The sequence below is a fragment of the Narcine bancroftii genome, chromosome 7, assembly GCF_036971445.1.
Source record: "Narcine bancroftii isolate sNarBan1 chromosome 7, sNarBan1.hap1, whole genome shotgun sequence".
NCBI lineage: Eukaryota > Metazoa > Chordata > Chondrichthyes > Torpediniformes > Narcinidae > Narcine > Narcine bancroftii.
Window position 1 is genome coordinate 93,856,073 of NC_091475.1, and position 12,578 is coordinate 93,868,650.

At 39.4% G+C, this 12,578-nt stretch overlaps 1 protein-coding gene across 1 annotated transcript in view; it reads right to left on the reverse strand.

Moving 5' to 3' along the window:
* The window catches only part of myo16 (myosin XVI), a 239,976-nt gene that overhangs the window by 94,917 nt on the left and 132,481 nt on the right, over nt 1-12,578 (reverse strand). Inside the window, exons 16-17 of the mRNA XM_069890622.1 lie at nt 12,309-12,417; nt 6,365-6,482 (exon numbers count right to left, since the gene is read on the reverse strand). Coding sequence (XP_069746723.1) covers nt 6,365-6,482; nt 12,309-12,417 — 227 coding nt within the window. The remainder of the gene's footprint in view (nt 1-6,364; nt 6,483-12,308; nt 12,418-12,578) is intronic.

The window sequence follows — 12,578 nt, forward strand, 5'->3', positions numbered from 1 at the left end:
TGAACCTCCAGATGCCCCGTCCAGAGGAAGCTGTGCCTCTGCACCACCAGCCAGTTGTGGTCACTGCACAATGAGCTCTGCCATCCACGCATCACTCGAATGGCTCATTTTGTCAAGGCACGCAATTTACCCTACTCGATTGAGGATGTCAGTGAATTGATCAGGTTGTGCCAGGACTGTGTGGAGTGCAAGCCCTATTTCTACTGTTTCAGAAAGGTGCACCTGAGAAAAGCATCCAGGCCCTTCAAATGGCTCATCGTCAATTTCAACGGACCCCTCCCCTCCACAAACAGGAACGTGTTCTTTCTCACTTTCATTGACGAGTACTCTAGTTTCCCTTTCACCATTCCCTGCCCAAACACATCCACCCCGTCCATCACTAGGCCTTAGACTCTATTTTTGCCCTGTTCAGGTATCCCGGCTATATCCATAGGTACTGGGACTCATCATTTATGAGTGAAGAGCTATGCCAGTTCCTGCTGGTAAGAGGCATTGTATCCAGCAGGATGACTAGCTATAACCCCCAGGAGACAGGTTGAGAAGGAGAACATAATGGTTTGGAAGGCTGTAAAATTGGCCATCCAATCCAAAGGACTCATGCTGGCAGGATGTCCTAGCCATGGTACTCCATTCCATTAGGTCACTACTTTTCACTGCGACCAATGCGACTCATGAGCAGATGTTTTCTTTCATGAAAAAGTCAACATCAGGGACAACCCTCTCAGCTTGGGTTACAGCACCAGATCTAGTATTGCTCTGAATGCATATGAGGAAGAGCAAATCCGACCCCTTGGTCGAAAATCTGCACCTACTACATGCCACCATTCTTATTGAACTCTCTTTGGTCTTGAGCGCTCTTTGTCATGCTACACTCATGGACCCAGTCTGGACTATGGTATATACTTCATATCTGAAATGCTTGGGACCAGATATTTTTTGATGTTTGGGATTTTTCAGAACAATGGAACTGAGCAGCACAGTAGCATTAGCAGAGAATGCCTATATCATTGGTTAAACAGTGACAACAAACAACAGCAGTCTTTCTGAGCACTGACAGGATGCCACAAGTGGAAAATTCACATGAAATAATGTTTAGTACATGCAAAAAAAAAATCTCTGCTTACAAAAGAAGATAAATGCAGCCCCAAACATTAGAAATTCTTCTTGATGGCTTTTTCAAATGTTTCCTTTAGTGACATTTGCCTCATTAACAATGGTTATTGTCTTTGGACACTGCCAGCCCCTGACACTTCCCCACCAATAACAGTGGTCCCCAAATTTATTCTCCGCTCCTGCCCGGGAGCCTGAGCCTGAGGATGGCACTGCACCCAATGTTGAGAATAAAGTTGCTGTTGGTGACTCCATCTGCAGCCGAAGCTGAAGACTTGGACCCAGTTCCGTTTGGCAACTTCCTGGCCAGAAGCAAAGATTTAGTTGTTTTTTTCAAAAAAACATTTTACATTAAAAAAAAACTGTTATTGTAATCAAACTGGCCCCAACAGAATGTCAGAGCCCCACATGGGCATGTCAGGTGTTATATCTCTGTTACTTGGGAGGCTTCTTAAATAACTTAGAGATGCAAGATTCAAATAACAAAAGAGACTTTATTTACTGATGTCTTCCATCATCACAGGGAACTGTTCACACTCCCCTCAGCATATACATATGCCCCAGATTGGTGTACGACAGTGAGAAGCGTGTATACTTATGCAGTTACAAAATAGTTCACATTATCCTGACTATATATCCCTCCTTCAAGATAAAGAAAAATTTAGTGTTCTTTATTATTTTTTTCCAGTGCAACTTAAGTAACTGAACTTATATACTAGTTTATTTACACAAAAAAAAAGTCCTTATTGATATCACACTGGCAGCAGTATATTGCTTCACCATCTTGTGCATTTGGCTGTGACCATTGGGCTCTGTGTTGCTGGTACATGTGTAGGTGATGTAGCTTGTTGTGCTTCACCTGAAAACTGCTGTGTTGATGTTTCAGTATTAGTGGTTGTGGTCTCTTCACTTGATACCTCACTTGATATTGGTGTTGCAGGCTTTGCTGTTATTAAAACTTTCTGCTTCATCACATCTTGTGAATTGTGAATCTGGATGTGAATTCTGTTCCTCCTCAGCTGATTGCCAGAGTCTGTCTTGACAATATATGATCTTGGTGTCTCAGCTTCTCTGATGACTTTTGCTGGGGTCCATGTTTTCAACATCGGCTCTTGAATATGCACATGCTGCCCTCTGAAGAGTTCTGGCAATGTTTGTTATAATACTGGCGTCCTTCTTCTTGCATGTCAGCCAGTCTTTTTCTGCTTTCCTCCTGGTCTTCTGGAGGGTGTATTTTGCTTGGCAGAGTTGTTTTATATCTCCTGCCATTTAGAAGTTCTGCCAGGGATTTCATGTCAGCCTTTAAAAGTGTTGATTGTAATAGTAGAAGAGCTAGGTCTGGGTCTTCTTTTCTTTTGCGACACTTAACTAGTGTGTGTTTCACAGTTTGCACTCGTCTTTTAATGAACCAGTGACCTTTGGGGTAGTATGGGGATGATGGAGTGATAACAAATCCAAACTCTGCAGCCACTTTTTGGAATTCTTATGATGTAAACTGTGTTTAATTGTCATACATTGCTTGCTTGTGTATTCCTTGTTCAACAAGGAGCGCTCTCATTTATGAGGTGATAGTTGATGCTCTCAGGTCTTTCACCCTTTTGACAAATAGAAGCTTAGAGTAGTAACAGGCTACTATTAAATACCGCTCTTGATTTTCAGTTAACAAGTCTACTCCCACAGCGTGCCATGGCCTGGAAGTTACTTCTGTGGAAATCATTTCCTCTTTTTGTTGTGTGTTTCTGTTGATGCTTTCGGATATCTTCTTCGTCTGGATCTCATAATTGACAGAGATCAGCTGTAACTCCTGGCAGCTCTCCAGACCTAGAATTGCTGGTCCATCTGCATCTACCACGTAGAACATACAGAAGGATTTTCTTTCCCTTATGGCAGCCATTGATCTTAGCTCTCCCTAGCTGCTTGATGATGGGTCCACCATAAACCATTAATGTGATATTTGCTGTTTTCAATGCATCATCTTTTGGATACCCTTTTAATATGTTCTCTGGGAACATCTGGTGGTAGAGTCTGAGTGGAAGGAAGTTGCTTTGTGATCCAATATCCAGCTTCACCTTTAGGTTAAATATCGCAGGCTTGTTCTGAATTATCCTCTGTATTTGGATCCTTGTGTGCAACTTGCTTCCTTCTTTCATCTTATCCGATATATCATGAAGGTGTATGGATTCTATTTCCAATATCTGGGTGTCATGTTGTTTCCTTTTATGTGGTGGATCATCTTCTTGTCCTTTTTCTTCACTGGCATTACTGTTTTCTTCATAACAGACTTGCACATCTTCACCCAGTTGTTTGCTTTGCCACAGGCTCTACATTCAGAACCTTATGCAGTGCATTTGTTTCGGTCATTGAATAGGTGTTGTCTTCCACACTTCCTGCAGGTCTTGGGGGTTTGTACTTTTCTGATGGTGTTCTTTATAGCATCAACTTTCTCTTGCTGTGGGTGGGTCTGCATAGATAGGGATTTCACTTGCATCCTGTGGCTTCAAAGGCTCTGGCTGTGTCTATAGCTTTGGCCAGCTTCCAGCTATCCTTTCCTATAAGAGTCTTTTGCACATCAGGATGGGCACTCCCCCCTATTAGTTGATAAACTAATCTTTCCTCTATATCCTTAAATCTGTATTTTGCAGCAACAAATTTTAGTCGAGTGAGGAAGTTATCAACAATTTCATCAGTCTCTTGCATTAAATCATTTTTCTCCAACTCTGTAAGCTCCCAGCTATTAAATAAATCAAGGTCTCGCTCCCCTCTCCAGAGAAGTATATAACTGACCTTCTCCACTGCTGTTGCATTTTTAAAATAGCTTTTGATGCTCAATTGCACTTCTGCTGAAACTTTTTAAATAATTCAGCCATGGTTTCAGCCTCCCAATCCATCAGTGGGTGAACTGCTGTTGCTCCAGCCATTTTTTCAGTAATGTTTCTTCTCTTCTTCTCCATCGTATTTCAGTGACACAATCAATTGTACGGCTTTATTCTTGTTCTCTTATACCGCTGCCACCATGTTATGTCTCTGTGTTACTTGGGAGGCTTCATAAATAACTTAGAGTTGCAAGATACAAATAACAGAAGAGACTTTACTTACTGATGCCTTCCACCATCTCAGGGAACTGTTCACACTCCCCTCTTCTTTTTTTTTCTTTTCTTTGGCTTGGCTTAGCGGATGAAGATTTATGGAAGGGTATGTCCACGTCTGCTGCAGGCTCGTTGGTGACTGACAAGTCCGATGCGGGACAAGCAGGCATGGTTGCAGCGGTTGCAAGGGAAAATTGGTTGGTTGGGGTTGGGTGTTGGGTTTTTACTCCTTTGTCTTTTGTCAGTGAGGTGGGCTCTGCGCTCTTCTTCAAAGGAGGTTGCTGCCCACCGAACTGTGAGGCGCCAAGATGCACGGTTGGAGGCGATATCAGCCCACTGGCGGTGGTCAATGTGGCAGGCACCAAGAGATTTCTTTAAGCAGTCCTTGTACCTCTTCTTTGGTGCACCCCTGTCTCGGTGGCCAGTGGAGAGCTCGCCATAGAACACGATCTTGAGAAGGCAATGGTCCTCCATTTTGTAGACGTGACTCACCCAGCACAGTTGGGTCTTCAGCAGCATGGATTCGATGCTTGCGGACTCTGCCAGCTCGAGTACTTCGCTCCCCTATGCATATACATACACCCTACAGTGATTCACTCCAGTTACTACAGTGAGAAGAGTGTATTCTTATGCAGTTACACACTAGTTAACGTTATCTTCACTACACAACATCAGGTATTCAATTATTTTCCACTTGTCATGTTGGTGCTAAAAAAAAAGTTCAGTATTTGGAAATTCAGATACATTGTACTTGACCTGTATTAATAAAATCTCAACAAAGGCCAGAATCCAAAGGGCTAATCAAAAACCTACCAATCTCTGCCTTAAATACACCAAATAATCTAGCCTCCACAACCACCAATGGAAATAAATTCCAATGATAAAGCAATTCCTCTGCATCTCTCTTCTAAGCTAATGCCCTTCAATCATGAAGTTGTGCCCTCGTTTCCTAGACCCTCTCACCACTGGAAACAACCTTTCTACATTTACTCTTTCCATGCCTTTCAACATTCAAAATGTTTCAATGAGATCCCTCTTCATTTTCCGAAAGTCCAATGGGTATAAGGCCAAGAGCTGTCAAATGCTACTCTTATAATAAATGTTACATTTCTGGAATCAGCGTTGTGAATCTCCTCTGAACTTTTCCCAATGTCAGCCTATCCTTTTTTAAAGATAAGGAATCCAAAACTGCTCACAATACTCCACGTGAGTTCTCGCCAGTGCCTTATAAAGCCTGAACCTCACATCCCTGCTCCTATATTCTATTCCTCTTGAAATGCATTTGACTTCTTTATCACCAACTCAATATGCAAGTTTACCTTCAGGCTTCTTTGCTTCTGGGTATTTCCAATTTTCCCCCCATTTATATTACTACTGATGCCAGTTCAGGTCAAAGCCTTTTCAATAGAATTGGTCAGTTGAGATAAAACAACATTTCAGATGAAGAGAAAGGAGGGAGAAAAAAAAAGATGGTGTTTGGGTAGAAGGCAGCAGAAATTATTAGATAAAAGATGACCTTCCTTTTTATTATTTACCTCTATTTTTCCACTGTTCACAAAATTCACTTGCTCTTTTCTCCCTCCATCCTATTAAATATGCATCTCTCTCAAAGGATGCTGCTTGACCTCCTGAGTAGTCATAAAAGCAAGTTATAATATGTAAGCAGATCTTATAGCCCATTGAGTCATGCTGACCATTAAGCACCCTGTTATACTAATCATGTCCTAACCTATTTTATTCTCTCACATCCCCATCAACTTTCCCACCTTCTACCTCCACAGGAGAGGCAATTTACAGGGTCCAATTTACACACAAGATTCTCTTCATTTTTTTTTTCAGTTCAGTTCAACTTACAACAGTTTTAATTTTAATGAAGATATCCAATTGCCAGAGTCGTTCCAAGTTGTATTCTCATCAAACAGCAGGCTAATGTGTTCAAATGGAAGTGCTGGTGATACATTGCAGAATTAACCATAATCAGGTGCCATAGATGAGAAAACCCATGACCTAAACATCCTCCTCTTTCCTCTGGTCCTGGGACAATACAAAATGTCAGTACAGAGCATTAAGTGTTGTCCTGGCTCTATCCAATGCTTTATTTTTGATACTCTCCCAACCTGGCACTCCACAGCAGTAACTGTTAGCTTTGAGACTTTAACGGCACTGACCTTGTTCTAGTAATTGCACATCTGTCACGTATGCTGTCTCGGTATCTGTAAGAGGCAAAAACTGGATGTCCCCAAGTAGCAAGATGGCAGACAGAATCAGAAACAAGCCACCAATTTCCTAAATTAGAAAAACACAGTGAAGCATGTGGCTATTTCAACTGCATGCTTGCTGAATTTCCTGTTAAATTGCAACAAAATTAATTAAATTTTAGTCATTTCTAGATACTAGAATATTTCAAACATTTTACAATAATCTAAAGAAGACTTTTTAATCTCAAGAGCTGAAAAATATTTCTTCAATTTTTAAAAAATTTCATTTGAATTTTTCAAGGTGTAGCACTGATGGCTAAACTGAATCAAACATAAATGTTTTTTCATGCTTTTGCCCCTGAATATTAACATGTAGATCAGTTATGTTTCTCAATCTTGGTTACAAATTTTGAAACAAATAAGAGAAAATTGGCCACTGATTAATTTTTATTGGCCTGACAGTGTTTTTTTTATTACAAAGGCACTGTTAAGGACAGCATTTATTGCTTGTACACAATTACCTTTGAGAAGATGAGAGTGAACCACCTACTTGAACTACTTCAGTGTGGTTGGGGATAGACTATCCAGTAAATGGTGACAGTAGATAAAGAGAGTCATACTTTGATGAACGGCTCAATGCCCGAAACATCAGTGATGTATCTTTACCTTTGCTACATAAAGGACACTTTTTTGATCTGCTGAGCTTCTCAGGCACTTTGTGTTTTTAACCACAGGTGATGATGTTCTCAAGCAACCCCACCCCACAACCCTGTCAACACAAATTTTTGAAATGTCCTTGCTAGGCCACTTTTTTTTCTACAGTCTGGCTATCTCTGGGCTCACCTCTGTGGGTATGAATTCAGTGGCCACTCTGTGGTTCAAAGACAGTTCACAAGAAAATCTGCTCATGGACATCAAGTTTGCCCAAACTCATTGTCGACTTGTTCAGTGTGGACCAAACAGTTGATTTGAAAGGGAGAGTATAACTTTCCTTGAAATCAAGACAGTATTTGACTGAGTGTGGCATCAAAGAACACATTAAGCTGATATCAATGGATATCACAGGGAAAATACTTATGGCCAAAGTCATACTTTGCACAATGGAGAGACAGTGGTTGTTGTAAATAAATTATCCCAGCACCTTGACTTCACTGCAGAAATTCTTTAGGGTATTCTGCAACCATCTTCAGATACTTCATCAGTGACATCAGAATAGGGATGTTTGCTGATGTCTGCATAATGTTCCATTCTATTTTCACCTCCTCAGCAAATGAATCAGCCTATGCCATAGGTATCAAGATCAATGGGATAATGATTGGCAAATAAGATTTGCAACAAAAAAATATGTGGAAACCGGAGCTACCTATCCAGCAGCAATGTGGCGAAATTTTCATCAGGCCTTCAGTTGTTCAAAGGGATGGGTCAGCACAACCTCCTCATTGTCAATTAGGGATTTTTTTTCCATTTATTCAGGGGAGCAAACATTTAATTGCCTATCTCTAATTGCCCTTGAGAAAGTAGTGGTGAGATGACAAAGGTGTAGATATAACTGTTAGAGAGTGACTATCAGGAACTTAACAACTGCAATGGTGAAGGAAAGGTGATTTTCCCTGAATCAGAATAGTGTGTGACTTGGTGTTCAACTTCCAAATAGTGGTATTCCCATGAATTTGCTGCCTTTGTCTTTCCAGCTGGTGGAAGTTGAGAGTTTGGAACATGCTGTCAAAAGAGTCACTGAAGTGCATCTTGTAGGTGTTACAAACTGCCACTACTGTGTATCGGTGGTGACATAAATGGACAGCTATGTCTTATATGATGTTTCAATTTCTTGTGTAATTGAAGCTCCATTCATCTAGGCAAGTGGACAATAAGTTAAAAGTTCAGATTTATTGTCAGAGTACATGCATGTCATCACATACAACACTGAGGTTATTTTTCCTGAAGGCAAGGCTAAATTTCTATGGTAAAAGTCCTAAAATCTGGATTGCTTGGGAACTGGGTTGGTACAGATTTTTGAATTTTCTGAATTCTCAGCCAGTACATCTGTGGCGCTTAAGCAATGCACGCATGTATGGATGCAAAAGCTGAGAGTTTCTTGAAGTCCGCATTCTCAGGTGCTTCGGATTTCAGGCGAGAGTTTGAGAAGTCCAGATTTTCTAACTTTTACTGTATTATCAGTAGTGTAAAATAAAACTATATTTAAGAGAAATATAATCAAGGAGGAAGTGCAAACAAACAGCACAATTCAGAAAATAAATATCTTTATTCTTTTTTTAAATATTTTAATTGATTTTAATAAAGAATTTATTCAAAAAAAGGGTACAATTCAATGATATGCTAAGTTACACAAACTAAATAAGACATCCATATGACACCCACATATATAAATTTTAAATCATATTCATAACTAATTTTTCCTAAAAACTCTAATAATATAAAAAAAGAAAGAAAAATAGAGGAGAAAAACTCAAACCCCTTACTTAACTGCATTGCCAGATATATATATATGACTAGTATTAAAAAAAGGGAATGTGGAAAAGATGCAAGTCAAACAATTTAATTATACTGGAGTAAAATTATAAATATAGTGAGTCATAAATGACCCCCATAACATTTTGAATCTTACATTTGAATTATTAATTCAATAGCGAATCTTTTCCATATTTAAACAGGATACAATGTCACGCAACAACTGATCATGAGTGGGCGGGACAGCATTCTTCCATTTAAGTAAGATCGCACACCTCGCCAAAAGAGTGACAAAATAAATAGCGTGACTCTGAACCAGAGATAAAGAAGAATAATTTCCTCCCATTGTACTCAAGAAGACTACCGAAGAATTCAGTGTTAAATCTATATTGAAATGTTTTGGTAAAGTATGGAAAACCTCTCTCCAGTATTTTTCTAGATTAGGACAAGTCCAGAACATACGAATTAATGATGCTTCTCTGCTCTTACACCTGTCACACCAGGGAGTCATATCGGAATAAAAGTGAGACAATTTAGCCTGAGATAAATGTGCTCTATGTACCACTTTGAATTATAATAGACAATGTTGAGCACATAACGAAGAACTATTAACCAACTTAAGAAATGTATCCCAAACCACATCCGATGTACACAAATTTAAATCCTGTTCCCAAGGATTTTTGAATTTAACTAACAGTCTGATTTAAACATAACAATTTCTCATAAATAATAGATATTAAACATTAACGAGAAGGCATTAAGCTAAAAAAAAACTCACCTATAAAATTTGATTCAGACTCTCTCGGAAAATATAAGCAAGAAAGCACAAACAAACAGAGCAATACAGAAAATAAATACTTATGAATAAATAATGTGCAAACTTAGTCCTTACATGAGTTTTTGATTGAGTTTGTTGCTCAGAACTCTGTGATGGAGCGGTAACAATTGTTCCTGAACCTGGCTGCATCAGTCTTGTGACACTTATACCTTGGTCCTGATGATAGCAGTGAGAATAGAGGATATCCTGGGTGGTGTGGATCCTTGATAATTGATGCTGTTCTCTGACGGCCGTGTTGTATGTGTACCATGACTTGAGACTTACAAGTATTAGACTGGCTTTGTAGAGTCTTGAAATGAGTCACTCACCACACAATTCCTTGCCTCTGACCTGTTTTTGTAGCCACATGCTGGTTTAGTTTCTGGTCACTGGTAATTCCCCAAGAAATTGACAGGGGAGGGGGGATTCAGTGATAATATGCTTTTGAATGTCAGAGGGTGATAGCTGGATTTTCATTGGTTGGATATTGTCATTGCATGGCTTTTGTTTAGTATGAATTTTCCTTTCCACCATTTTCCCCAAGCCTTGATATTGTGGGTGGGTGTAGACTTTTTATCTGACAGGTATTGATCATCAGTGAACATCCCTGCTTCTGGCCTTACCACTGACGGATGGCTGTTGAGTGTTGCCTTTCAGCAAACCACGGGTCTAAAAAATTATTATCGATAAATAAAGGTTTATAAGAATGGGTCAGAAAAATTCTCGACCTTGCCAAGAAATCAGTAAGACAATATCTTTTTAAAGTTCATGAGGAGATTTTCCTAGATTGCACATAGGTCTAATGGACTGTTCGGCTGAAGAAAAAGTATTAGGGTGCAGTTTGTGACCCATTTATGAGGTAATTACCTGTACTTCTGTATTTCAGCACTTAAATTCCTGCAGTTAAAGGCACACATTTAGGAAAGAAACAAACTTTGAAATATTAACTGCCCAATTATTAGCTGATGAGACCCGTGCTCACTCCATCAGGGGTCTTTTCAGCCAATGCCCTGCCCAGTTCCAGCATGCAACAATTCTCATTTCATTTTCTGAATAGGCAAAGGAGGAATTTTCAGAACAATGGGCTTTTCCACAATTCATTTCTGATTACATCACTTTTGGTGGATTACTATTCTCAGCATAAATCAACAGTTTGACTGCAAAGTTAACCTAACAGGAGGAGCAGCTACCACATAACCCATCTGTCGTTTTTCAGCTTGCTGTGTGGATGTCCCCCCCATGCCCATACCAACCCAATGTAAGATGTCCAGTTATCATCAACCACCCAATCCTTGAATAAGGCAGTGAGGCACAATAAGGCCTGAGGTCTAACTAGCCCTCAGCTCGTGCATCAATGAGGGCCTGTCTCTAGAAGGCTGACAGCATTTAATGGATACATGGTGTGAGACTTCGTTAGAGTGTTAAATGTCCTTAAAATAACTGAAAATGTAAGTACTGATAAGTGTGCTTTATTAAAATGCATTAACGATGAATATAAACTGTGTAAACATGCAAAGTCGAACTATTTTATTTACTGAACTCCATGTCAGGAATTCCATTTGCAAATGACACTGGACAACACACATTTTCCAAAAGGCTTTGTTCCTCAAAATAAATATTGGGATTATGATAGGCAACCTCAAGGTGAACATATAGGAAGTTATAAAACAATTAAATTAGCCTTTATTGGATTTAGTATGTTTAATTGCTTAATGATGATGACACATCGCATTAGGTCAACTGACATAAAAATGTTTTGCCACTGATGTTCATTTGTACTCAGCATCTAATGCCTCTGTGTCAGTGTCCAACAATAGTCGGCCAGCATTGATGGATTCCAGTTGCCCTGATGCCATTTTTCCACTATGTTCATCACTGACTATCAAGATCAGCAGTGGAAAAATTCCAAGTGCAAATACAGAAAGTGAATTTTCAATAACATGTTGCAATTCATGGTTTTTATGCTTGAAGTGGACTTAAAATATGAGGGGGAAATCTCAAAAATATGTTATAACTAAAAAAAAAATCAGTATTTGATAGGGAAATTTTCAGGTGATTTTCTTGATCAGCAGTCCAAAATCCATAAAATATTCTCAGAAGTGCTCGGGAAGCAAAATCTTCATTGTCCGGTGTTATTAGGAATTGAAATCTAGTCTGTGAGGGATTGCAACAATGGATTCTTCAAAGTAATGGAAAGTCCAGCATATCCCAATTTTGCAATGGACTGCATCAGGGTACGCTGGCTTGAATGAAATGGAAGATGATCTGTCACGCAGCTTTTCTTGTATTTACAGTAGATTGGTTAAGTCCAGAATACACTTTCCTGTACTCTACTGATTGACCACATTTCCCTTCAGAACTGCTGACCAAAGCCAGTTGATTTGCAGCTGATAAATTGTGACTTCTGTCTTCCAAATTCTGTTCCAGAAAGATAATGAGAACCAGAAAGGGTCTTAACCTTCCTATATCAACTACTGTAGGTGCTTTGAAGTGATTTAGTCAATGGAATAAAAATAGGAAAATATTTTGCAAATCTCCTGCCTGAACTGCCTTTATCTCATGGATTACATTATGTTTTCAACACTCAGAAGAAAGCATTATGATTGATCAGAACATAACTCATCTTACCAGATTATTGAAACCCAGAGCGCTCAAGGCTTGCTTTACACACAAAAACTTGTCTCTGTTTCTTGTTCCTTCAGGTGTTATTGACCCCTGTCCATCTTGGTTCATATATCTGTGATGAATGGACCAGAAAACCACACTAAGTAAATAACCCAGTGAAATCTGACAGTGTGTTGCTGTTGAGCATCTTCTGCCCCCTTTAACAAGAATGCACAAAATCATTAATTTTAAAAGGAAAATAACTCCCACAATTCACCTAATCAAATTAAATTC